Here is a 27,260-nt window from a genome sequence, read left to right as displayed (position 1 = left end):
CAACAACAAAAATAACTTTTGCGTACCTATACAGTTTGCTTCCTAATGGGCTAATATTGTACCCTCACCGTGTAAGGTTATGGAAACGATAATCCTTTTGCCAAATTTTGACATGAGAAATTAGTGAGTTTCTTGTAGTAACTCGTACTGGCCATCAAATTTTTGAATAATCTTATAATTAGTACCGTCGTCGATCCTTGGTTTTAAGAAGTTAACAATTGACTTATTAGTGCATATGGCATCCAATGCAAGATGAGAAACAAAGTTAACAATTGAGTTTATTAATCTTGTTCGAAGAAGATCACAAAAGAAAAACAAAGCAAGAGTATATATTAAATATGCAAGAAATTAACTTATGGGTATATATATAGTAAACAGAGTTATCAATAGTGTGTTTTTTCCCCTTTGCCTGGTGGTGCATATATTGCTAGATTTGCACTGAACTTGGAATATAAGAGCACACAAATGGAGACCAATAAAGTTTGTCTACAGTTTTTCCCAGATCCACTGTTCCATAGCATCCATTCTCTCCAAATATAAAAGCTGTGTGCTCTTTCCCTTTGCTGTTATCAAAAACCACAGCTACTTTCTTCTCCTCGTCAACGAGGAAATACCCATTTTTAACGTCAAGTTCACGTCCAGCTCGTGGATTTAGAAGAAATATATCCACTTCTAAGAACAACTTGTTCCACGATACGTCATTGGGTGCAATCTGCTTATTAGTAATCCATATCTTCATCCTTAACCTATCCCAGCTCCAGTACTGACATAACACGGCAAGTTGCTCTTCTCTAACAGTAGAGAGAGTCACAATACAGTTTTGGTTACTCTGAAACGGAAAAGGCATAAGCGGTCCAAATCTTTCTGTTGTAAAATCAAAACAAAACAAGAATTCTCTCGCCTTTCCGCCGAATGGTTCTTCTTGATAAATATAGCAATAAGAATTTCCTTTCACAGAGATGCCATTATGATGACACCATGTTTCCCATATGGTTGACTTGACATCAAGAACCCTCCATGAATTAGAGTATAACTCATAGATTTCGTACCCACCATATTTATTATATCTCAAAACTTTGTACTTGCGGCACGAGTTTCTCGTCTCGTATCCAATAGCATACCAAGGAAAGGCCATTCCGTCACGACTTATAAGTTCGATCCTCCGAGACTAGTTATCTCTGGTACATAACAACAACCCTGAACAATGACATACTCCTGTTATACCGACTTGACCATATGAATCGTCGTGAAGGTTAATAAGTTTACCTTTATGCTTTATGGATGATTTAATAACCTGGTTTTGAATTCCATCGAGGTTGACACTCATTAGATAAAGTCTAAAATCCTTAATCATGACCACCAGTAACTCTCTTTCGCTTGCTGTAGCTTCTTGAGCAAGGCGTTTATTTGTAAAGCCCTCATCTTTGGATAACTTGTTCCACGTTTTGCAGATATATCGTACTACTCTCAAAGATTGTTTAGAAAGTTTAGAGAATATCTCCTCCAATAAATCCCTTGGAAGATTGGATATCTTCGTCATTGTCTTCTCTCAGCAACGAATCGATGTTGTAGAAAGCTTTAGGGTTTCTAACTTTTTATATAGAGTTGTAATAAGTCAAATAAGTTAAGTTACAACTAGGATTTAACAATATTTTTAATTTTAAAAATTAAAAATTTATATTGTATTTATTTGTTATTTTATTACTGTTTTATTAATTTTAAAAATATAAAATTTTACAGGTATTTGATATAAATATTCAAAATATAGGATTTTTGTAGTATTTTCAAGGTTTTAACCTGTGAAGTATATGTATACTCTAGTAATACATTTATCTCCTGGTACACATCTAAAAGTGTTAAAAAAAAAAATCCACTTAACTCCCTATATAGGATTAATGCCAACCCGTCTCACCAAAATCAAAATAAGTTTTTGCATAAAAAAGAATAAACAAAATAAGTTTTTTTATCAAGTTTAATTATGTTAATTGTTTTACAAAATTATCATATTTTTATAGTTTATAATTTTTTCATGTCAATATATATAATTTATGATAATTAATAGAATTATTTTTTTTTGGTAATTCCTCAAAAATTAAAAAATAAACCAAATTATATGGGGGTTTTCAACATATTTAATGTGACATTTTATAATTAGATTTTCGGTTTAGGAAATTTATTAATGTTAATATAATTATGGATATTGTAAACTTTTGTTATGGAAAATCTGTTGTATATCATTTAAATTTGAGAGATTCTAGTATCTATAAAAATAGTTTTGGAAATTTAATGGGTCAAAATTTTAATGGGTAGAGTTGTTTTTGGAAAAATCGAAATGTACATAGATGTTGTTAAGATTTTATGGCAATAAATGAAACAAAATGTTGGTCAATTTAAGAAAGTTTAATATTTGAGTTTCTCTACAATGTTATTTATGGAATTGTTTTAGGGGTCAATGTTGTAAAAAAAAATTAAATAAGTAAAACTTAAAGGGCATAAACAAAAATGTACTTCAAAAATGTTAATATAGATTATTTGCGACCTACCAAATTTCCTATACCTACCTATAAGTATGATTGTTCAAAGGAAAAATGATTGTCAGCTACTTGAAGTATACACCAACACATAGCCACACATACAAACAATATCAATGTCTTGTTAACTACGTACATTATTGTCATCACATAAGGACATCCATAAACAAACATATGTTACGTCTACAACACCATAAACATTCGAGGTTAGCCGGAATCTAGCGTTGACCGGTATTGACCGACGTTGACCAATATTTACCGGCGTTGACCGGCGTTGACCGCTGTTGACCAAAAAAAAATATTCAAAAAAAAATATATTTTTTCCTAATAATAATAATTTTTGTTTTTATGTATTTTTGAAAATACAAAATTAAAATTGATATTTAAATAGAAAGAGTATAAATTTGTTATTGTTTATGAAAAAATCTACTACACATCAAATTTTGGTGGTATAGTTTTATTATATTATTTTTGGTATATTTTCTGTATTAAGAAATAGACAATTCATGGGTTCATCCTTACGGGCGAACCTCTCTTATTCATCCCCTTTAAATTAAGGAAACAAATCTTAATTAAAGAAACAAAATATGTTGATCAATACTGGTCAACGTCGGTCAACTCTGGTCAACGCCAGATTCCGGCAGACCTCGAATGTTTATGGTGTTGCACACATAACCTATGTTTGTTTATGGATGTCCTTATGTGATGACAATAGTTTACGTTGTTAACAAGACATTTATATTGTTTGTATGTGTGGCTATGTGTTGGCGTATACTTCAAGTAGCTGACAATCATTTTTCCTTGTTCAAAGGTACTAATTATGGTCCTCATGGGCTTTGGGCTTTCATACTAGGAAAAATGATTGTCAGCTACTTGAAGTATACGCCAACACATCGCCGCACATACAAACAATATAAATGTTTTGTTAACTACGTGAACTATTGTCATCACATAAGGACATCCATAAACAAGCACATGTTATGTGTACAACACCATAAATATTCAACTCCGGTGGTTGGTTGGCTGGAATCCGGCGTTGACCAATGTTGACCGACATTGACTAATGTTAACCGGTGTTGACCAGCGTTGACCAAAAAAAATATTCAAAAAAAAAAATTCCTATAAATAAGAACTTTTTTTGTTTTTAGGTATTTTTGATAAAGAAATAAAAAAGATAAATGATTTGTATAATTTACAAAGACAAAATATAACAACAAAAAGTTATACACCAAAATTTTATGTTTAGTAGATTTTTTCATAAAAATATAACAAAATATATATTTCTTTCCTTTTAAAAAGCATTTTTTATTTTGTATTTTCAAAGTTGGGAGTTATAAATATTTTTTTCTTTTTACTTATTTATAAGATTATGTCATTTGAAATATATCCAAGATATTGCCAACTATTTCTTTATTTTTAATAAGAAAAAGAACAGAAGAAAATAATGAAAAATTTTATTTATTTACATGAAAGACATATATCTAGAAGATAGTTAAAAAAACAAAAGTTGATTCTGTAGAATCAAAGGTTGGTTTTGTAAAATCAAAGAAATAGTTGGCCATGCCTTGGTTATATTTCAAATGACATAATCTTATAAATAAGTAAATTATACAAAACATTTATATTTTGTTTTTGTAAATTATACAAAACATTTATCAAAAAGAGTAATAAGCTTTTAGATCTATCGTTCGAACATATTTTTGAATCTAAGTATATATACCAATAAATAGGAATCTTTTGACAACTTTAAAATAACTACTACGTAACAACATTCACTATATACGAGATAAATTGATTCAAATAAAAGTATTTATTATGGATAAAATTATTATTCTGAAACCAATATCCGTTTGTGTAAAATACGTTTCATCCGTAAAATATTTTATCGTAAATTTTTTTTTAATGTGATAAATAGAAAATATTAATATAATATTAGTATTTATGGTTTTTTTGTGTGGTTTAAAAATTAAATTCATATTTTTTATGTTTTATATCTTATAACCATAACAATTTCACATAATATATAAAGGATATCTTATATGCAAGATCACATAATCTGTCTTACCAAGGCATGCTACCAAGGTAAAGACTTAAGGACAAAGACCAAAGAAAAAAAAAAAAAAAAATTCATAAATAAGAACAGATGCTCATCCATCCGAACCTAAAAGGTCTCCATTACACACTAAACATGCTTCACAACAACAGCAACAACAACAACAACAAAAATATTGTAGCCCTTACCGTGTAAAGGTTAAGGAAACAATAATTCTTTCGCCTTTTTTTTTTTATTTGACATGAGAACGACTTTGATATAGATTGTCTCAAATTAGTGCTAGTCAGTGCCACATACTGGCCATAATATTTTTTTTTTTAACAATCTTACTTATACTGTTATACATAATACTGTAGATCCTTGGTTTTAAAGTTGGAACCGAAAAAATGGATTACAAATCTGAAATCTTACAAATAAAACGTATGATGAATCTTTATATTGTATAGAATCCAAAATGCAAGTGTTTATGTTTGTAAGAGTTAAATAGCTTATTTGTTTTCCATATGGCATACAATATGATAAAATGCAAGATACAAAGCAAAATTAAAATTTAATTGCCTAATCTTTTCCCAAAGAAGATCACAACAGAAAAAAATGCCAAGAGTATTTTAAATTTGCAAGAAATTAACTGATGGGTAAATAGTAAACAGAGTTATTAATAGTGTTCTTTTTTCCCCTTTCCCTGGTGGTGGAGATTGCTAGATTTGCACTGAACTTGGAATATAAGAGGAGCATACAAATGGAGACATCATAACTGTGTGTGCAGATGTTCTTAGCGAGGCGGGCTTAGACATAGCATTGAAAATGTAGTTTTAACATTTTTTATGTTCAAAACAGTTGAAAAGGGGTCTTACATCACATACAAGTCTACACGGATTGCGGGTTTTAACAGGCAAGCCCATGCGGACTGCAGATTTAGCGGGCAAGCTTATGCAAGTTGCAAATCTCGCAGACAAGTCCAGATGGATGCGGACTGGTTCGTTTAACATATATATTTTACACAAACAAAACAATATATAAATTAAGAAAGTGTGATATGCCTAAAGTATACCGTGTGAACACGAAGAAAAATAAACAAAACAATATATAAATTAAGAAAGTGTGATATGCCTAAAGTATACCGTGTATCAAAACCAAACAAAATAAACAATATATTTGATTTTCATTTAATAAAACACAAAATATATAAAACACTTTATTTTATCATTTAATCTAAACACGAAAGACAAAACATTAACAAATATCACATCTCCAACAAAATAAAATAAAAAATACCGTGGATCAGTTTGGGTTACAAATTTTAGAACCCGATCACTACCCGAACTACCAAGTACCCAAAAAAATATTCAAATAATTTTAGCTAAATTTTGGCATATCATATATTTAACAAATATTTTTTTGATATTTTGATTATTTTTGGTATTTAGGTATAAAACTAATTGGTATATCCAAAATTACAATTATAATTTTGGATAATTGAATTATATCAATGTTAAATATTATTAATATTGCAAATATTACTATATTTTTGGGTTTTATAGATACCCGTTTGGGTAGCGGGTATTACCCTAACCCGAATCCAAACCCACGGGTTAGCAATATAAAACTCAATAGTGTTATTTAGGTACACCCGTATTAACCCAAACCTGTCTTTCAGATTGGATTCTGGGTAGGATATTCGAGTACGGTTTTTTTTGTCTAGTCCTATGTAATATGTACTTTGAACTTAGCTACAACACCGAACGACAAACCAACTACTCTAGACCCTAATATCTAATGTATAACAAAATATGATATACAAAATAATGGAAAACATATATCTGCGGTGTACCGGCGGTGTATTATAATTGTACTAACTCACTTCAAAATTATTGCTATTAGTTTAGTATATGTTTACATTATATATTAGTATACAATATATTTAATATGTACAACAATACATATACCATTAAGGCCATCTTTATAGGGAGAACACCAAGGGTGTTCTAAGCCCAAAAAAATTAGAAAAATAATGAATAGTGGGTTTAGAACACTATTTTAGTTCTTGATGTAGAACTGATATTGGCTCAGTTCTAAGCTGACGTGGCAAGTTGTGAATGGATACAATCTTTTGCAAACAATTTTCACATATTAAAATTTGGACATTAAACTATGTAGTAATTAAATAAAATGTTTGTGTGCTTTAATTAAGTAATATATTTGTTTGTTTTTTTTATCTTTAATGTTTTTTTTTTGTTTCATAAAAATTTGGTATTGTATTTTGAATTTTAGTAAAAGTTTTATAAGTTTGCAATTTAAATGTTATTTTATAAGTTTTTATAATTGTAATATGTTTAATAATATTATATTATTAAATCTTATAATCTTAAACATGTTCTCCTAATAACTAACTTTTTAACAAAAGATCTTAACTACTGATCTTACATTATTTTCATAATATATTTACATACCGCAGTTGCGTATCTTAAATTATTTACATACCGCAGGTGCGTATCTAGTAAGTCTTACAAGGCATGCTACCAAGGCAATTAATTAAGACTCAAAGGACAAAGACAAACAAAAATAGAAAAATAATTTTTGTAAATAAGAACAGGTGCTCATCCATCCAAACCTGGGAGTGGCAAGTAAGGTCTCAATTGCACACTAAACATGCTTCACAACAACAAAAATAATTTTTGAAGTACCTATACAGTTTGCTCCCTAATGGGCTAATTATTGTACCCTGCCCGTGTAAGGTTATGGAAACAATAATCCAATTTGCCAGATTTTGACATGAGAAATGAGTTTCTTGTAGTAACCTCAAACTAGTCTTACTCAGTTCCTCGTACTGGCCATCAAATTTTTGAATAATCTTATACTTAGTACTGTAGATCCTTGGTTTTAAGAAGTTAACAATAGACTTATTACTGCATATGGCATACAATGCAATATGAGAAACAAAGTTAACAATTGACTTTTATTGATCTTGTTGGAAGAAGATCACAAAAGAAAAACAAAGCAAGAGTATTAATTAAATATGCAAGAAATTAACTTATGCGTATATAGTATAAACGGAGTTATCAATATATAGTGTGGTTTTTCCCCTTTGCCTGGTGGTGCAGAGATTGCTAGATTTGCACTGAACTTGGAATATAAGAGCACACAAATGGAGACCAATGAAGTTTGTGTGCAGTTTTTCCCAGATCCACTTTTCTAAAGTATCCATTCTCTCCAAAGATAAAAGCTGTGTGCTGCTTCCCTTTGCTGTTATCAAAAACCACAGCTACTTTCTTCTCCTCGTCAACGAGGAAATTCCCATTTTTAAAGTCAAGTTCACGTCATCCAGCTAGTGGATTCATATCCACTTTTAAGAACAACTTGTTCCACGATACGTCATTGGGTGCAATCTTATTAGTAATCCATAGCCTTATACTCCAGCCCCCGCGCATACATAACACGGCAAGTTGCTCTTCTCGAACAGTAGAGATAGTCACAATACTATTTTCACTAGTCTGAAACGGAAAAGGCATAAGCGGTCCAAATCTTTCTGTTGTAAAATCAAAACAGAACAAGAATTCTCTCGCCTTTCCATTGAATGGTTCTTTTTGATAAATATAGCAATAAGAATTTCCTTTCACAGAGATGCCATCATGATGAAACCATGTTTCCCACATGGTGGACCTGACATCAAGAACCCTCCATGAATTAGAGTCTAACTCATAGATTTCGCACCCACCATATTTCCCATATCTCAAAACTTTTTTTTTTTTTTTTTTTTTTCATATCTCAAAACTTTGTACTTGCGGCACGAGTTTCTCGTCTCGTATCCAATAGCATACCAAGGAAAGTTCAATCCTTCAGAACTTATAGGTTCGATCCTCCGAGATTGCTCTGTATACGGGTTCCAAACCACGAGGCTAGTAAAGTCATCTCTAGTACATAACAATAACCCTGAACAATGACATAGTACTCCTGACATACCGACTGGATATGAGTTGTGAATGTTAATAAGTTGACCTTTATGCTTTATGGATGATTTAATAACCTGGTTTTGAATTCCATGGAGGTTGACACTCATTAGATAAAGTTTAAAATCCTTAAACATGACCACCAGAAACTCTCTTTCGCTTGATGTAGCTTCTTGAGCAAGGCGTTTATTTGTAAAGCTCTCATCTTTGGATAACTTGTTCCACGTTTTGCAGATATATCGTACTACTCTCAAAGATTGTTTAGGAAGTTTAAAGAATATCTCCTCCAACAAATCCCTTGGAAGATTTGATATCTCCGTCATTGTCTTCTCTCTCAGCAAAGGATCGATGTCGTAGAAAGCTTAGGGTTTTTTAATTAGAAAGAGTTGTATAGGTAAAAATAAGTTAAGGTTACAGTTTTCTTTTTTTTTTATGCGACCTTCAGAAATAAGCTATTATTTACCAATTCCAGTTTTGGTGTATTTTATTACTAATTTATTATGTTTTGTGGTCATGGGCTTGGACTATCAAATTAAGCCCAATAATTTTGGCGTATTTATTAAAAATGCGGCGCCACTTTGAATCTTGTTTTTTGAAAACCAAAATTAAAAACTAAAATCTTCCCTCGTTATTTCCTTTTTTTAATTCAGACGCTACTTTAGATTTTTTTTTTTTGTGGTTGGCGGGTGGTACAAAAGTAATAAAAGCTCCCGCTCGAGGGTATAATGGTAACTTCAAGTAACCCGAAATACTAGGGTTTCTCCGCCCCCCCGCCTTCCTCCCACACAATTATAAAATACCTCTCCGTTTGTTTTATCAGTTGCCTCTCTCATCCCCTCGCCGTCTCTCTCTCTCTCTTACTTACTTATCATCAAAACGATCATTTTCTTATTTTTTTGAAGATGTCTGAGAGATCAGAAGAAACCAAAACAAAGCTAGACTCTGCCGGAGAGTTATCCGATGTTGATAACGAGAACTGCAGCAGCAGCGGAAGCGGCGGCGGTGGTAGTAGTAGTTCCGGTGATACCAAACGCACTTGCGTTGATTGCGGAACTATCCGTACTCCTCTCTGGCGTGGTGGCCCTGCCGGTCCAAAGGTTAGCCCCCTTTTTCAATTTCATATCCTTCTTCTTTGAGTTTCCGATTTTACTAGATCTGATCAGTGGATCGCTGTATTCACATCTTAGTATGATCCGATCTATGCTTATGTTCACCAATAGGAACTGATCTCTTCACATTTGAATTTGGCGATCTAAGTTTGTGATCAGAAGCATTGGTACTAATAGATTTGCTTTTGTTGATTTGTGAAATATGCAGTCATTGTGCAATGCTTGTGGGATCAAGAGCAGGAAGAAGAGACAAGCGGCTGCTGGTGTGAGATCAGAGGAGAAGAAGAAGATTAGAAAAAGCAATCAGATCAGTAGTAATGATCTAAACCTTGAAGATCGAAACGTTAAGAAGAACAACAAAGATGAGGATGATGAGGATGATCACAAGACTTGCAATCATAGCAAGAGTACTACTACTAGTAGTAGCAGTAACAACAATAATAACAAAGGAGTGAGTAAATTTTTGGATTTAGGGTTTAAAGTGCCGGTGATGAAGAGATCAGCCATTGAGAAGAAGAGACTATGGAGGAAACTCGGTGAGGAAGAAAGAGCCGCTGTGCTTCTCATGGCGCTTTCTTGTAGCTCTGTTTACGCCTAAACCGGGTTCTTGTTTTTGGTTATTAGGAAATAATAATAATAATTAAGTGAGAGCGATTTTGAATTAACTTTTAATTAGATAGAGAACATTGTAAGAAATGAATGTGTAAAAGTTCCCTAGTGATGTCGTTTTTTTTTCTTCTATTTTGGTTTCGCTAATGTTTTGTGTGGTTCATTCTCTTAATGAATTCAAACATTATTAACAAAAAAAACACTTTGTTTTGGATCATTGGATGTTAATCATTGAATATGCACACAATAATGAGGAGTTGGTCGTAATTTTTTTTGTGCGTCAATGTACCTTTTTTTATGGGCCCGACTAGCCCAGGGTATTGGGCTTTTTTGAGAGAATCGAGGCGCGTGGTTTTAGTTGTCCTGTCTCCATCAACGCCCCCCCCTTTTTTTGTTTTTTTGGTCCATTGAAGACGTATTTGATTTGAATTTTTAAAATTATGTTTCCTTCCTTTTGTGCGAAATTCAAATTTCAAATTTTGTATGGTTTGAGTTTGAGATTTTTTTAATAAAAATATCTTCAAATTTCGATTTTTTTCCCATTGTGATTGAAATTGTTTTGGTAACTTTGTAATAGCGAAACTGTAAATTGTAGGTTTGTAACCCTAGTAAATGTTTATTTTTTTTTACTTCTTTCATTTTATTAGTATGTAATAAAATGATTAAAGTTCTGAATGGTGACTGCGGTCAAAGCCGTGGCTAATTTTTCGAGGGCCACAATTAATTTAAAAAAGTTGGGCTGAAAATGAGCTACAAGCGGTTCAAACACGCGATGAGTGAAACTTTACTATTACTCTTAACGCCATTGGACCAAAGAAACTTTTGACAAAAGAGAGCCGAATTTTGTATATAAAATATACAGCCGCAAACTGATGCTTCATTTGCTTGGCCTTTGGGCGGGCTCTGACTGCGGTTGGAGCGGCTAAATCCGTCAGTGATTTAGTCCGCCTTAAAAATAGGACCAATAGCAGACCGCTGGGTACCAACTTTATTTGTACATAAGAATAGTCCACAGTTGGTCCATAGCAATTTTTTCTGTATTTTTTGGACCGCACCACTTACGAACTGTATTTGATGAGTGGTAAATAAAAAATGGTACTATCCGCAAATAGATTTGTATCCACAAATAAATTTGTTCGCTCTGACCACTGCAACCAAAAATAAACTTTAATAAGTCATCACATAGAATATTATCAATGAATTATGAATTACAAAAATCTAAAATCGTGACGAAACAATATTTTGTAATTTAAAATTAGACACCGTGGTGGTCAAATGGGGGCAAGTGGCTAGGTGAAAACCACGGGAGAAGGATTCAAGTAAACGGGGCAAGCGAGTGGACACCTCAGGCTCAGGCTCAGGCTCAGGCTCAGACCGACCTGGCTCGCTCAACGGGACTTTCTTTGACCATTTCTGTTTTCACCCTTATATTACTCAGTTTCTTCAATTTAGTACCTATAGATTTGATAAACTGACTATTTAATACTAATCCTCAGGGAAAGGTTGCAAAAGTCATTAATCAAATTCAAAGCAAAGGTGACATCTAAAAAGACAATTATCAATAACATATCTCTTTTGGGTTTTAACTTATGGTAGTATATTTTTTATACATAAATTAAATCATTGTTATGGAAACAAATACTAATTATTAATTTATTACCACATTTATAAGAAAGAAATCATTTATGTCCATATGTTCATAATCAAATTTTATTAAATTTGGAAACGCGTTTTCCTTTTTCTTTACCAAAATCACGCAAAATCTTCATAATATATATATATCCCTCTCATTACATCCAAACATTTCCATAAAACACTATTACAAATAGAAGTTTTTTTCTGTCAAAATAAATCATTTAAGCAAACATTCCATAAGCTACCTTTGATATCAGTGTAATAATCTACACATATTACATAACTATACCCGAGTTGCACTTTTGATTGATTAGAAAAATACATGGTTCATCTTGTAATTTTTTTAACTTAGTCTCGTTTGTGTAACCCTTTTTTATTTACTTAAACAAGAAAACATGTGACTATGAGACCAAACCAAGCAAGCAAGTTTCAACGCGCACATAACTCTCTTTTCATTACAGCGTCTAAACTGTTCTGTTCTTTCACGCGGTCTTCATCTCTTCATCATATAAAAGCTCTGATTAATTTCTACTTTTTTCATTTTCGAATTTTCTCAAGAAAAAGAGGTTTTTGTGAGTAAAGAGAGATCAAGACTCATCATGGGTTTGTGGATCCTGTTGTTATCTCTCTTCACGGCGATCTCACTAACGTCGTCTCAGCCCCAAGCTCCTCCACCGCTTTCTCCAGACGCCAATCTCTGCAACGGCGTGTTCGTTTCCTACGTTTACTCAACCGGCACCAAGATTAAACCGAACGACACGAAGAACCAGCCGTACCGGTTCGAGTCAGCGATCACGGTGCTCAACAACGGACGCGACGAGCTTAAATCGTGGCGTGTCTTCGTCAAATTCGCCCACCGCGAGATTCTCGTTTCGGCCACCAACGCCGTTCTCTCCGACGGTTCTAGCCTCCCTGTTAGCGTCGAGAACGGGACGATCTTCTCCGGGTTTCCTTCGGCGGATTTGAAGTCGGCTATTATGACGGCGGGTGACGTCACTCAGATGGAAGCACGTGTTGAGCTCGTTGGTACTCAGTTTGGAGTTGCGCCGCCGAGAGTTCCGCTTCCGAAAAACATCACTCTTGTTAATGATGGCTGGTCTTGTCCCAAACCTACTCAACGAGGTAAAACATATTTTGTTATGTGTCGACTGTTCAAGAAAATTTCAAGAATTGTTGCGTGTTGAACGTTATTAGGTATTGTGTGATCTTGAATTTGTTATTTTCATTACGTACGAAAGCATTAGAAAGAGTGAAAAATTGGAGGAACGATCACAGTGGTTGGTTCTATTAGTTTTTTAATCATTCACTCGTTGAAAAAGTCTATCTCTTGGTACATTCAAAGGTTGAACTAGTCCTCATTAGCAAATTCAGATAAAACCTTATAGTTACTTAAGAAACAATCTACTTGCTTGGCTTTTCTGAAGGCAGAGTTCTATTGTTTTTTTAACAGGTTGGAATGTTCTGGAAGTATGTTGCACGCCAAATCCGAACATTACAACAGCCAAGATTGTTGAAAAGTTCCTTCCTAGGCAAGAGGGAGATCTAACCATAATGTACGATGTGACCAGAGCGTATCAGTCGAGTTACTATGCGCAGGTAACGATCGAGAATCATAACCCGCTTGGTCGGCTTGACAATTGGGATCTGAGTTTCGCGTGGATGAAAGATGAGTTTATCTTCTCAACCAGAGGAGCTTACCCGAGTGTTGTCGATTCATCGGATTGCATCAGTGGTCCGCAATCAAAATACTATGGACAAATTGACTTCTCCAACGTTTTGAGCTGTGCAAGAAGGCCACATATCATAGACCTCCCTCTCACTAAATACAACGATTCAGATATGGGACGTATCCCATTTTGCTGCAGAAACGGGACGATTCTGCCACGGTCCATGGATCCAGAGAAGTCCAAATCAGTTTTTCAAATGCAAGTTTACAAAATGCCTCCGGATCTCAACATCTCAGCTATAACGCCTCCACAGAACTGGCAGATTAAAGGTAACCTTAACCCTGATTACAAATGTGGTCCTCCTGTCCGAGTCAGCTCAAGCCAGTTCCCTGATCCAAGCGGTTTGCCTTCAAACAAAACTGCATTTGCTAGCTGGCAAGTCGTCTGTAACATCAGTCAACCAGCTACTCCTAAATGCTGCGTCTCATTCTCTTCTTACTTCAATGACTCGATCATCCCTTGTAAAACCTGCGCTTGTGGAGGTTGTTCTAGCAACAGAGTGGCGCGTACTTGCAGTGCAACCTCTCCAGCTCTACTTCTTCCACCTCAGGCTCTTCTAATCCCGTTTGAGAACCGAACCACACTTGCCACTGCTTGGGCAGCTATAAAACGACGCAAGCTCCCGAACCCTTTGCCTTGTGGAGATAACTGTGGAGTCAGCATAAACTGGCATCTAGCTACAGACTATCGAGGAGGATGGACTGCTCGAGTCACACTCTTCAACTGGGGGGAAACTGATTTTGCAGATTGGTTTACAGCGGTTGAACTGAAAAAAGCTGTACCGGGTTTTCAGAAAGCTTACTCCTTCAATGGAACTACCATAGCTATCAACGGCAAGAACAGCACTGTTTTAATGGAAGGGCTTCCTGGACTGAACTATCTTATGGCAGAGAGTGACGGGAAGGACCCGGATAAGGACTTTAGGGTACCAGGGAAACAGCAGTCTGTTTTGTCCTTCACCAAGAAAGGAACTCCTGGAATCAAAGTTCATTCAGGAGATGGGTTTCCGACCAAAGTGTACTTCAACGGCCAGGAATGTTCACTCCCTTCTGTACTACCCACGAACAACAGTCAAAGGAGACATGTGTCCACTTCTCTTCTCATGGTGTTACCATTTTTGGCTCTAATGTTTCTGCGGATTTAAAAAGTTCCATTGAGGAGCTTCACCATTTAGCTGGACAATACACAGGTTTCTTGATTCTTTCTAACCAGATATGTTACAAAAATAGTCAGTTGTGCTTTGTGCAGCGTGTGATTCTTGAATCTCTTATGATCAGATTTTGCTAATCAGTATGTATACACATTGAATAGACAAACTCCTTGTGCTTTAATAATATCTTTAGTCCGGCTTTAAGTCTTGATCTTGAATTCTTGATAGGATCCTTATATATAGCATTGATTCACTTCAAAAATACTTACAAGACGTCTTATTATCCAAGTTAAAAGAAAAAATCAAAACCCTAAACAACCTCAGTACATAAAAGAGGAACATAAAAAAATCGTCAAGGTATATAATTAAAACCTAACATAAATAATAATTTTTGTATATAATCTGCCATCTAAAATTTCATGCAGACTATACATATCAAACAAATTTTAAGTAGAAGTAGATGGTCGTGTAAATGATACAATACAAATCCCCGATAGTCCCTTCGGTTTATCGAGCTTTTTTATCCAATCAAACCGGAATGTTATCGATCGAGTATGCGTCAAAGTCGAATTCACCATCAACCGGTGCAATTCCTTCCTGTATCAACACAAGATTGTGTTTCCAGTTCTGTTAAGCCAACGTTTAAACTGCAACTGCTCTTTGTTCGTTGATACAAGTCAATGTTCTTGGATTAGTTACATTTTTTGGATCTTTCTTGTTTACTTAGTGGTAGTTTACGTAATTATGAAACACATGTGATGTGACAAATGGTGAGAAAGCGTCTGAGAACTGTTATATATATTTGGTTTTGAAACGTGTGCTTGGCGATCAGATTATGCTTCTATATAAGTGAGAAAAAAACCAAAAAAAATCAAACCTGCTTAAGAAGTGCGCTCATAAGATCTTCTTGATTACTGTACTGCTCGTGAAAAGCCATTGCCGCTGAATCCGCCGCCACTCTCTCAGATTTCACCCTCACTGAACCGCTGTTTCCATCCGCATAAACCTGATGGTTCTGGACCATTCCCGGATGTGGCTGTTGCTGGTGGTTCCGGACATGCTCGGTGGCTGCAACCGTTGTGTTGTTGTTTCTTGACATGGATGAAGAAGAGAAAGCTTCTGAATTCGAAAACGCAGCTGATTCTGCGTCCTGATGAGAATCAAAGGCTATTCCAATACTCCTTAGATCCCAATCATTCTGTCTTGTGGTGAACATGTCGTAGCTCGGGGTAGCGAAACCAGCTTCAGAGCTGTTAACCTCTTCCTGGTAAGAATTGGTTTTCCTTACTGGAACTGCTGATAAGCCTGGCGCACTTGCTAACGGGAAACTGTTCACAGGGAGTTCTGTTTGGAAGTTGTTATAAGCCAATGAGCTTGACGAGTGTTGTGTTGTTAGGTGATTGGTGTAACCTGTTGGTAACACTCGGCTGCTCTCAGGGACATTATTCCTTCCAGAGAAACCACTTCTCTCGGGAATGCGGTTTGATAACATTGGCTGCCTAATGGATGACTGCGACGAGGTTAGCATTGGCGGTGGTCCACGGGGCAATGACTGCATCAGCATTCCACTGTTTTGAACATTATGTCCAGCTCGAACAGCAGCGATCTGTTGCTGAATGCTCATTCTATTACCCAAAGGAAGCTGTTGTTGTAAACCTGTTGGGACACCGTGAAGTAAGTTCATCTGCGGTTGTTGCTGTTGGGGTTGTTGTTGCCCATGATGATGTCCAAGTCCCTCTCCGAATCTTGTTTTCGAGTTGTCAAAGCTGAATATACTCCTCTCGTCCACAATAGAGGAAACTGGCAATCCTGACTTAGAGACCATTGTAGGCCGGCCTAAACCAGCTGCTTGAAGCTGTGCAAGGCTCTGAGCAGGTAGCTGACCTGTGACGGCTAACGCTTGAAGATCAAACCCATTTAATGTTGAAAGAGGGCCAAAGCTTGCGTCTTGACCCGTCATAAACGAGTTGTTTAGATTGCCTTGGTGTTGAGATACTCCCCCAAGCCGTCTTAGATATATCCGATATTTCTGTAAGTCCACACTAAGTTGGTAAGAACATCTATGCAAATCAAATGGCTCATTCCTTTATCCGGTATAAGATTTATACCTGGAGGTGACTGGCTACGTTTTCTCGGGTTAGTCCAGGAACATTCATCAGCTCTAAGATCTTCTTAGGAACCGCCTCTGTGCAATACAAAGATCAATTAGACCCCTAAGCATAGTAATCACAAATGCAAAATGTAATAAGCTTTAAGTCTTTACTTTCGACGCCGAGCTGATTAACAGCAGCAACAAACTGCTGATGCAATTCAACAGACCAGACAACACGCGGTTTCTTCAAATTAGACGCATCTTCATCTTTATCGTCCCCTTGCTCTTCCCCATCCTCGTCTTTCCGCTTCCGCGAGTTGCTCCTCCAGTTGTTCCCTTCGTTAACAGAGGACGAGTTATCGTCCACTGCATCCTCACCACCAGAAACAGCTGCATTACCTCCTCTGTGTTGCTGCTGCTGCCTATCCCCTGTCTCTTCAATGCTCCCAGAATGTTCTGGTACGCTCCACTCGCTCCTTCTCTTCCTAACGACATGCTGCCATATGTTCTTGAGTGCCTCCATTCGTACTGGTTTGATTAGGTAGTCAACGGCACCGTGTGTTACTCCCTTGAGAACCACACTCTTTGAATCATCCGCAGACATCACTGAGTTACATAATATTCAGAAAAACAAGATCAGTAATTGGATCCATAATTGTTGAAGAATTTATAAAAAGATTCAAACTTTGAGATTTAAAGGAATAATGTAACGTACTAATAACAGGTAAGTCCATCTCAAGACCAACATGTTCAAGGAGCTTGAAGCCGTCCATGTCAGGCATATGAACATCACTGATGACTATATCAAATCCATGTTTGTTCTTCCGGAGCAGAGACAATGCCAGCTCTGCCCTGTTGCATTTCGTTACTGCATGTCATGTCAGAGAAATAAAAATCAGCCAAGAGTGTTTCCATATCCCAAGAGTTTAAAAAGAAAAAAAGAAAAAACAGAGAGATTCAACACCAAAGACATATTTAAGAGAGAGACAGAACTGTAGATAGATAAGAGTCCTAACAAAACATGTCTTGAAATTGACATTTTAACCAAACGCAAGTCAAAGATCAGAGAGACTCAGATTTAAATCCATTTAAAGCCCCTCAATTATTCATATATAAAAACACAATGGATCTCACAACTTATTGTAATTTGCTAAGAAAAGGGTTATCCTCAAAAGTGAATCTTGAAACCAGATCATATAGTGTGATCTAAATCAAGAAGCTTGAGAATTGGTAACGTATATGAATCTTAATTAAAAGAGCAACAAAAAAAAGTTAGCTGCAATTTAAATTTCTATTTTAGGGAGAGCAAAGTTAGTCAACCACCGAAATGAAAAACCATAATTATTACTCAAAATAAACCATAATTTTTACGAGAGAGAGAGAGAGAGAATGGACCACAAAAAAAAAATAAACCACATCATTGGAGGAAGAGGAGGAGAGAGACCTCCTCATAGAACTATATCGTTAAACACACACACAAAACAAAACAAGAAAAGAGAAGATCTCGTTGTGTTTTTGGATACGAACCTTCGTAAAGACAAGTCCTAAGCATCCTCTCTAAGATCATGAGACAAGTAGGGTCATCGTCAACTACAAGAACTCGAAGACCAGAAGGAAACATCTCAACGACGGTCTCACCACCGCCGCCGACTTGATTTCTACCGGAACTAGACCCACCAGCCGATCCGAGTCCTCTTCCGTGACTCGGATTCATCATATCTCTCTCCAAAAGAGAATATATACCAAGAAAGAAAGAAAGAGGGGAATAATTATTCGATTTTTTTAGTTGAATTTGAGAGAATAAGAAAAAATTGGAAGACGATGAGAGAGTAGTGTGAGAATATGAATTTGGGGGTAAAAGAGAGAAAGAGAGAGAGAGAGAGAGAGAGAGAGAGATGGTGAGATGAGACTTAGGGAGTTGAAGAAGAAGACATGGCTTGTCTCACCTTAGAGCTCTATTCCTCTGTTTTTTTAATCAGACAGACAGAGTAAAGCTCTATATTACAAATTATTATTATTATATTAATAATTTAAAAAAAAAAGGAAGAAGCAAAAAAAAAAAAAGTTGTGGTTTTATTTATATATAGTCATTCATATAATTACTTTACATATATATAAATTGTATTCCTATATGCAGAGCCTTTGTTTTTTGATTTTTTCATCATTTAGACCATTTATTTCTAAGAGTTTCACTTTAGATCCCATTTTCTTTTATATTCTTCATTTTTTCACAGATTAGTTATGTCTATTGCAAAGTACAAACAAAAAACAAAAAAAAAATAACCTTTGGGATGTCAAAAAATATTGGATGTTGTTTTAAAATTTAACTAAAAAGTTTTTGGCTATTTTGTTAAATAGTAAAATGTTGGGTTGGAATTATCAATTCATCGAAAATACAGGGGTAAAGGAAGTTTTTTTAATATAATTGGAAGATAGTGGGACCAAAGACCCTTGATGCGTGGATCCAGCTCATAATTATAAAAAAAGAAACAAAAATTTAAATTATCTCGTTTATGTAAAGTTGTAAACTCAAAACCTTAAAAACAGATTTTCATTATTATTGTTATTTCCTAATCTATTGTTATTAGTTTCTATTTTTTTCCAAATGTTAAAGTTTTTGTTTCTATTTTCTACACATTCGAATAAAGGAATTTACCAAAGGAGAGAGAGAGAGAGGTTGAAGAAGAAGTTTGACTTAAACTAAAGCCTTTGAATTTTAAGTTTTGTAATTGAGAAGAAAACCATGCTTCCTTGTCTTAATGAATGGACCTACATGTGTTGTGTGTGTATTAGATTAAACGGCAAAAAGAAATACTAGTACTCCCTCTGTTTCACAAAGAGTGTCATTTTGGCCTGATTTTTTTGTTTCAAATTAAGTGTCATTTTAGATTTTCAATGTAATATTAAACATAAATTTCCAACTTTAACCTCATATTCATTGAAGAATATCAAGAGTCAATATCAATTTTAAGGGTATAAGAGATATTTAAATATGTTTTCTTAATTTGTGTGTAAAGTGTCAAAATGACACTTATTATGAAAGAGAGGAAGTATTAATTAATCAATCATCATTAAATAAAACAAAATAATACGTCGACGCACATTCAAGCGTATGATTAAGGTACCAAAAAAATACACCTAAGCATTTTCCATCATCACGTATACATGTTTTAGCTAAGATATACTATATTAATAATATATACTTATTAACTAGGGTTATTTTGGAATATGTCCTTTCAAGTCGTTGTGTAAGTATGAAACATAGTATATAACTTCGACGGTTGGATAAGAAAACAAATTCGATTTGCCCCCAAAAGAAAAAGAAAAAATTATACGTTTTCAAACATACCCAATTTTTAGTTCCATCTTGAATCTTGGGGGAATCGTTGATTATCATCTAGTTTGAAGTTTTTTATTGGGAGAAAAATGGTGTAGCGAGAGAAGAGGAGAAGAATTTGGAATATTGAACGTGACGAAATACAACAATCATCATTACAAAATCGTTTAGTGGCATTCTAATAAAGAGCGAAGATAAAAGTCGCATTTGTTCTACCCCTTTTAGACAAACATAAAAAAAACATATTAGTCTTCGTTTTTTTGGTACGTTGAGGAAATTTTCATAACATATAAGATAATATTTTGCCATCAAACATTTTATGTTTTAGTTCTTAAGAACTCGGATTTTTTTTAATATATATGTAGTTACAACATTATATATGATACAAGTATAACATATGCACGTCTATTGAAAAACGTTGGATGCTAAAAATAAACAAATAAATAATTCAAATGGTTCGTTTCCTTTGAATGATTGATTAGTAACATATGCTACCCACCAATCGCCTATTACCCTCAACAAGTATTTCTTTAATATACGATAACAAATTTGACTATTTTGATTGCTATTATAAAACACAGCTAAACCGGTTAACTATTCTATCAACTATTTTACTTACTTTGCCTTGTGTGTGTAACTTTTCTATATTTAAATGTAAAAATTTGTCAACCTCAATGTAAATAATTTATAAAAAGTTATCCAAGTTCAGTGTATACTTTGCTTAGACAGATGATTACTTTGCTTAAACAGGTGTTTAGCACCGCCGACATGTCTATTCTTTTGTAAATTAACGATCGTGTTAAGTGTGCCATACGACTGGTTTCATATGTGCATCGATACCTAATACCTTTACCTTAAAGTTTTAATCCGATGACATCAAGTGAATTTTTTACTGTTTGTTTAAATAGCAAGTCTTCGAACATTAGAGGTAATACAGTATCAATAAATCAATGAAGCATTTCTTTATTTTTATGAACTATCAACTTATATATCACTGGAAATACATGTGTTAAGATGATATTATATCATTTAGTTATTATAAACTTATAAAATCAATAAATGAAAAGGCATTTAATTAGTAATAAGAAAATGAAAAAAACAAATAAATCACGTTGCTGAGAAGCTTTCCCTATTGCGACACGTGTCCACGAGAAATGGATAAGATCAGTCGCACCTTTTGTGCATCGACCTCTCCATCTATCGTTGTCTTCATTTGTTTTTTATTTTCCTATTCCAACACTAGTAAATTAGTAAGTTAAAAAAAAGAAAAGAAACAAAAAAAACTTTATCCTCAAACACTACTTATTCTACCACGAAAGCTTGGATTTTAATTTTTGAAGAGATCTATCTATCTATCACTAGTAGATTTAATATTTACTGATCCATGTTTGTCATAGCTTTTTTGTTCAACCGCTTTTTTTTTTTACTTTTGCTTATGTACGATATACTTTTTTTTTTTTTTTTTTTTTTTTTTTTTTTTTTTAATTTATGTACGATATACTACTAGTATGTACAACAAAAATTATGATTATAAAAACTAAAAAATTAACTGCGCAAAAAGCTATAAAATGGAGAAGGTCCCAAGAAAGAAACCGTATATTCTCTGTAAAAAGTTTTTTACTCTTACGATGAGCTTTTTGCGTTTTTTATGTATATATTTTTACTTTATCGTGCTTAGACAGACATGGTATACATATATTCTTATTATATTTTTTTATTTCAAGTACCAACTATAGGTCCATGTCACTAAAAAAGGTTTTGTAGAACGCAAATGTTTCAGCTTTTTATGCAGAAACAAAAAAACTTTAGAATTGAGTACTAATATTTGCACACCTATTGAGCTTTATGTTATTTGTATATATATCTTATTAAATGACTGAAAACTTATCAGATTTCCTAATGGAAAATGATGTACCCATCAAAACTTGGATAATCAAAATATACTTATCCAAAACACACAAATGCGTTACAACTTAAAACTGTAACTTGATGATATACGAGGAATTTATTTATCCAAAATTATTATACATGTATGAATCTTTCAGAATCGATAGCATGTGACTAAAACAAATTAAAATATTTTGTATTGTAAGTATTTTGTTTGAATCACGTAATTAATGGTCTAATGGAGTTTATTTATAGTTTTTTAAGTTTTTTTTTTTCTTTCTGGTGTACGTGAGAATGTTTTTTTATGGAAAAAATGAAGGAGGTATCAAAATATTAATTCACGCGCACCATTCTTCCAAATAATGAATCCATATGGATTTTGAGAAGTAAATTCCGATAACCAAATTATTGAATGCGCCCCAAATAGACTGTGGCGTTATATGTTACACAACACAACTTTCTATATTCATCTACTTGATGTGTGTCCTATTATGTGCCCATAACGTTTAGTAATTTCTTTTTCTTACAGAACTGTTTGAGTGTACGCAAAAAAAAAAAACAAGAGTGGGAGAACAGACAGTGGGGTCAACGGCTACAAGGATGAGCCACGTGTCAATGTGGGAGAAGAAAAGATATGGAAGCCACACAGAGAGAGAGAGAGAGAGATACAACGAAACTAACCGCAGCAACATTGTGACACGCGCACGCACGAGTCCTCCTTTACTTTTTTCCTTCTGCCAACCTCTCAACAAGATGGGACAAATATTGGCCTAACACAATATATGCATTCAGAAATTGTTAATTCAGTTGCAAAGGTTTTGAAGAAAAATATATAGACAAAACTTGAGTTGCTCTCATTATACAAAGAAAATATGTTGTCACTAAATTAATCTCAGCAGAAAAAATAAACGCATGAAAATGGATAATTTCTTAATCAGTAGATGGTAGTTACGATTAACTGTTGCTAAAACCACCTCCATAGCGAATGGTTACGAGAAAGGAAGTTTATAAAATCCGGGAAAATGATCTGCAACCGCCCAAGCCGCTCGTAACAGCCTTTTCTTTCTTTGATGCTCATGCAAGCCGATGGTTTGAGACACGAAATGTGAGATTGGTTTCGGTTGTTTGAACCGGGAATCGCCATTTTGTCAGTTGTTTGTTTTTTTGAATGTGTGTGTAGTGAAATGTAAAGAAGCAACAAGCAAGCCGATCGGTGTTTTGCAATGTCTGACTTACTGGTACCTTAAGAATGTGCATTTTTTGTAGACAAGATTTGAGAAAGAAAGAGGGAGATAAACTCGGGAAAATGTTGTGTGGGAAAAAGATGGTTAGAGACCGTACCAAGCAAACAAAAAGCCAACCATGAAGACGGTAGATCACAGCCACAAACTTCGGTATGTTGAGAGAGTTGGAAACTGCAATGACAGGTTCTAGATCTACATTGTCAATGCTTACATAATGATTTCTAACTTAAATGAGATTGTTGGAACATATACGAGTAAAAAAGGATTGAGAGAAACACGGAGACAGAACAAACAAATGGGTTTCAACCAGTTCCTATTTTCTTAAGGGACTCCTTGTTCTGAGAATCCAATCCCATATTGTTGTGTTTTGGTCATCCGAATGTGTTACTATCTTACGACACCTCTCATGTTCATAACTCATACAAGAGATCAGTTGTGAAGTATAAAACTTGATTTAGTAGTAGTCTTTGGTGATTAGTCAATTCACAAATGATAATATAATTTTTTTTCTTCACATTAACAAAGAAGGATGAATTCTTGTTACACCATGAATGAAAGAAATGGAAACTGTACATAATAACAATAGAAGAAGCTCGCTCTGTTCTTCAAACTCACCACTTTAAACGTAATTCTCCTTTCTTTTTTTTTATCCTCTCGCTCTGACAACAAATTTATGAACTTATTGACAAAAAAATTTGAAAAATCCAATCGTATCGTACGTAAACCAAACTCCCACCTCACTCTCCTTTTCTTCATCACCCGTTTATTACTTCGCTATAATTACCACGACTGAGCCGCCGCATCTCCACCGTATATGCTACCACCACCACCAAAGCACGACGATGGAGAACTCATGAGCTCTGAACAAGGCTCCGGTGTTACGTCATCTGAGAAACCAGAGACGTTGGAGCAAACCCAAGAATCTGAACGTGTTTGTAAATGAATATCCGCGAGACATATCGACGTGAACGGAGCTTCTCCTATCCCGGTGATGTTTCCGGCCAATCCTATATCCTGTCCGGTGATATTCCGCATGCTGATGTGTGTCACGACTGGGAGTGCGTCCCGGTCGAATTTATCATCCGGATGCGACCCGATGTGTCCGCTGGCGAAGATGGCTGTGTCAACGCTAGAGAGATCGATGCTAGAGATTGTGATGTTACGGATGTAACCTCCTCTGCCTCTGGTGGTTCTGAAGGCTATGCCTACGAGTGAGCCGTGTATGTTAAGATGCTCGACGGTCACGTCAGAGATTCCCCCTGACATCTCGCTGCCGAAGGAGATTCCGGCGCCTGTTGGAGACTTTAAGCTGAGGTTTCGAATATGAACTGCTGTGGTTGGACGGCCGTAGTTTATGCCGTATTGGTCCCAACCACTTTTGAGAGAGACAGCGTCGTGGCCAACGTTGATCGTTGAGTCCTCGAGACAAACATTGTCTGAAGAATCTGAAAGTAAAAAAGAAAAAGATATTAGTGTTTTGGAACGGTAACTTAACGGAGTTGATGGGTAAAACATGACTTACCGGGTGAAACACCGAGAACGTATGGTGAATCAACTGATGTTTCGATCAAAACTTTGTGGATATGAACGTGGCTGCAATAAACCGGGTGAATGTTGATCGAGGGTGCGTTTAAGAAGGTTAGATTCGATATGAGGATGTTTTTGGAGGAGACGAATTCGATGATATGAGGTCGGCTGTAGTTTAAGGACCCTGACTCAAGCCACTCCCACCACGCTGCACCTTGACCGTCAAATGTCCCGTTATCACCTGCCAAAAGTAAAGAAGTTTTTTTAAGTCTTAAATGTTGTCAAGCCAGAGTATTTTTAGGTATTGATGCGTATAAGTTTGTTTTTGTTTACCGGTGATGATTACGTCTATTAGATTGTCTCCGTTGATCAAACTTCTGTACCGCTTTCCAGGAAGTTCAACTCCACGACCATAGGACGGTAGAGGACTGACAACGTCCCAATGCGATGGATCCTAGAACATTAGCAACATAAGAGAAACAGTGTTACCATCTTAACCAATTCAAAAACACTGAACTTGTCTACAGAGAGCCTTCCTAAACGAGAAATGAATCTTGCTTCCAAAAGAACGATACAAGTGATGTTTTATGTATTTAACTGTTGTTAGTTTTTGTTCCGATACCCCAAACGCAAACACGACAAAGCTCAGCGAAATAGCATAAACAGAGTTTGCAAGAGACCATACCGGTGATGCAAGAATAGTTGCTCCTTTCTCCAAGAAGAGAGTGAGATGGCTCGTGAGATTGAAGCTTCCCGTGAGCCATTTCCCTGGTGGAACGTAAAGTTGAGCACCGCCTTTATCCGCAAAGGACTTGAGATAGAAAATAGCGTTCTGGAAAGCAAGCGTGTTCAGCGCCTTTCCATCTCCAACCGCTCCAAACTCGAGGATCGAAACGCTGTGCGGTCTAGGGTCTAACTTGAAACTCTCCTTGCAGACAGCATTACTGCCTTCTCCTCCTATCAGTAGAATACTGAATGCCAGTAGCCATACCAATGCCACCTGCATTATTACAGCTTAAAACAATCAGTCTAAAATTCGATAAAATTCGGATCGAAACTGATGAAAATTTCAATAAATCTAACAAAATATGGATGTGATGACTAATGACAATTATATTTGTGAGAAGTTTAAAAAAAAAACGTTTTGATAAGAATTATATCTGATGAAAAACATTAAGTAATCTGATCATATATTTCTATTCTTGGAAAAATCTAAGAAACAGCCAGAGAGTTCATAAACTTTGCATACAAACCAGGAGCATCAGCAGCATATACAAAAGTCACTGACATGAAGATCCAAGAAGATAGAAGAAACAGAACCAGTAAGTACAAAAAAAAAAACAGAGGAATCTAAGAGAGATTTCTAGATTTGGCTGCTGAGACTGGAAGAAGTCTCAATTACAAACAAATAACACAAGAAGAAATCCAGAAGATAATCTAGATTCCATATAATTTTCTTTACCAACAAAAAAAACAAGAATCATAGAATTAAAGTATAACAACACATAAGAGATTCGTCCAAAGCAAAACTCATTAGTACCAAAACTAAAAAAAAAGATTCAACAAGGAAAGAAAAAGAAAAGGGAGAAACGTACTTACTGGCATCTTCATAGACTCAGAAACTTAAGAAGTTCCTGATGAGGGAAGGAGAAAAGTCGCAAGAGAGAACAAAAAAAATATAAAAAAAAAAATTAAAAGACGAGAAGGGAGAAGGAGGAGATGAAGAGAAGAAGAAGAAGCAAGAGAGTCCCGAAGCCAAAGTACATGTTATTATTTGTTTAAACACTTACTGTTTTGTTGGAAAAATTTGCTATTAATATTAATAATTTAAAATCTATCATTAGTACCAGTTTGTTTGATCCCGGTAGTAAAACATTAAATTTTACATAAAAAGGACCAGACAAATACTACTAATTCACTGAGATCTTTGGTGCTTTATTTTAGCTTAACAAAGACATCACTCTCCTCCTTTAAACTTAAGAGAGAGAGTTAATAATGATACTAGGAGTTAGTTTTGTTTTGTTATAATGTTTTTATCTTATGATTTTGTCTCGTAGCTGTTTATACTGTATTCACTGTAATCATATTTTTATCAAAATTAACTAAATAGTTCGACAGATTTCATCAGTGTTGGACGACTGGAACAACGTATCTTGCTGCCGACACGACTATTTTATACGTTATGAATTTACTAAAACCAAATTAAGAATTATTTGTATATATATGCACCACTACTGATTTCGTCTTTAGTAACATCAATATACAAACAAATGATCAAATGCTAACAAATTTTGATTTTAAAAAATAGCAAAGATTTTTATACTAGCTAGTAGATAGAGATAGAGAAGACGAAGAAAGAATAAGATGTGTTCAAACGACACATGGAGCTCATGTGGTCTGTTTTGATTTGAG

The 27,260-nt window shown here is 34.9% G+C and overlaps 4 protein-coding genes and 2 pseudogenes across 4 annotated transcripts; 2 read left to right on the top strand and 4 right to left on the bottom strand.

Moving 5' to 3' along the window:
- Positions 1 to 427: 427 nt before the first annotated feature.
- Positions 428 to 1,135, bottom strand: LOC104748240 (putative F-box/kelch-repeat protein At3g16880 pseudogene; annotated as a pseudogene).
- Positions 1,136 to 7,691: 6,556 nt separating this feature from the next.
- On the bottom strand, positions 7,692 to 8,854 carry LOC147926366 (putative F-box/kelch-repeat protein At3g16880 pseudogene; annotated as a pseudogene).
- Positions 8,855 to 9,118: 264 nt separating this feature from the next.
- Positions 9,119 to 10,381, top strand: LOC104746023 (GATA transcription factor 17). The gene is made up of 2 exons (XM_010467411.3): positions 9,119 to 9,628; positions 9,849 to 10,381. Exons 1-2 carry the CDS (start codon positions 9,434 to 9,436, stop codon positions 10,236 to 10,238), a joined length of 585 nt encoding a protein of 194 aa, XP_010465713.1. The 5' UTR covers positions 9,119 to 9,433; the 3' UTR covers positions 10,239 to 10,381.
- A 1,674-nt stretch (positions 10,382 to 12,055) lies between these two features.
- Positions 12,056 to 14,970, top strand: LOC104746022 (COBRA-like protein 8). Its single transcript, XM_010467410.3, has 2 exons — positions 12,056 to 13,006; positions 13,335 to 14,970. The coding sequence occupies exons 1-2, from the start codon at positions 12,484 to 12,486 to the stop codon at positions 14,753 to 14,755; spliced, it is 1,944 nt and encodes a 647-aa protein (XP_010465712.1). The 5' UTR covers positions 12,056 to 12,483; the 3' UTR covers positions 14,756 to 14,970.
- A 12-nt stretch (positions 14,971 to 14,982) lies between these two features.
- On the bottom strand, positions 14,983 to 18,939 carry LOC104746021 (two-component response regulator ARR1). The gene is made up of 6 exons (XM_010467408.3): positions 18,381 to 18,939; positions 17,569 to 17,721; positions 17,025 to 17,459; positions 16,870 to 16,946; positions 15,639 to 16,790; positions 14,983 to 15,358 (listed from the first exon to the last, which is right to left on the bottom strand). Exons 1-6 carry the CDS (start codon positions 18,568 to 18,570, stop codon positions 15,290 to 15,292), a joined length of 2,076 nt encoding a protein of 691 aa, XP_010465710.1. The 5' UTR covers positions 18,571 to 18,939; the 3' UTR covers positions 14,983 to 15,289.
- A 4,872-nt stretch (positions 18,940 to 23,811) lies between these two features.
- LOC104746020 (putative polygalacturonase) lies at positions 23,812 to 26,842 on the bottom strand. The gene is made up of 5 exons (XM_010467407.3): positions 26,448 to 26,842; positions 25,534 to 25,848; positions 25,182 to 25,302; positions 24,844 to 25,089; positions 23,812 to 24,766 (listed from the first exon to the last, which is right to left on the bottom strand). The coding sequence occupies exons 1-5, from the start codon at positions 26,457 to 26,459 to the stop codon at positions 24,102 to 24,104; spliced, it is 1,359 nt and encodes a 452-aa protein (XP_010465709.1). The 5' UTR covers positions 26,460 to 26,842; the 3' UTR covers positions 23,812 to 24,101.
- Positions 26,843 to 27,260: the final 418 nt, after the last annotated feature.

Source organism: Camelina sativa, chromosome 15, assembly GCF_030686135.1.
Source record: "Camelina sativa cultivar CO46 ecotype springtype chromosome 15, ASM3068613v1".
NCBI classification, from domain to species: Eukaryota; Viridiplantae; Streptophyta; class Magnoliopsida; order Brassicales; family Brassicaceae; genus Camelina; species Camelina sativa.
This window is presented reverse-complemented; position numbering and strand designations above follow the sequence as displayed.

Excerpts from the sequence above, each read along its gene's own strand:
- LOC104746023 (XM_010467411.3), top strand. The coding sequence starts at position 9,434 with ATGTCTGAGAGATCAGAAGAAACCAAAACAAAGCTAGACTCTGCCGGA. Across the intron at positions 9,629-9,848 it reads GTGGCCCTGCCGGTCCAAAG|TCATTGTGCAATGCTTGTGG; the intron begins GTTAGCCCCCTT and ends TGAAATATGCAG.
- LOC104746022 (XM_010467410.3), top strand. The coding sequence starts at position 12,484 with ATGGGTTTGTGGATCCTGTTGTTATCTCTCTTCACGGCGATCTCACTA. Across the intron at positions 13,007-13,334 it reads TCCCAAACCTACTCAACGAG|GTTGGAATGTTCTGGAAGTA; the intron begins GTAAAACATATT and ends TTTTTTTAACAG.
- LOC104746021 (XM_010467408.3), bottom strand. The coding sequence starts at position 18,570 with ATGATGAATCCGAGTCACGGAAGAGGACTCGGATCGGCTGGTGGGTCT. Across the intron at positions 17,460-17,568 it reads GATGGACTTACCTGTTATTA|TGATGTCTGCGGATGATTCA; the intron begins GTACGTTACATT and ends TATGTAACTCAG. Across the intron at positions 15,359-15,638 it reads TGAGCGCACTTCTTAAGCAG|GAAGGAATTGCACCGGTTGA; the intron begins GTTTGATTTTTT and ends GTGTTGATACAG.
- LOC104746020 (XM_010467407.3), bottom strand. Across the intron at positions 25,090-25,181 it reads AATAGACGTAATCATCACCG|GTGATAACGGGACATTTGAC; the intron begins GTAAACAAAAAC and ends TACTTTTGGCAG. Across the intron at positions 24,767-24,843 it reads CGTTCTCGGTGTTTCACCCG|ATTCTTCAGACAATGTTTGT; the intron begins GTAAGTCATGTT and ends TTTTACTTTCAG.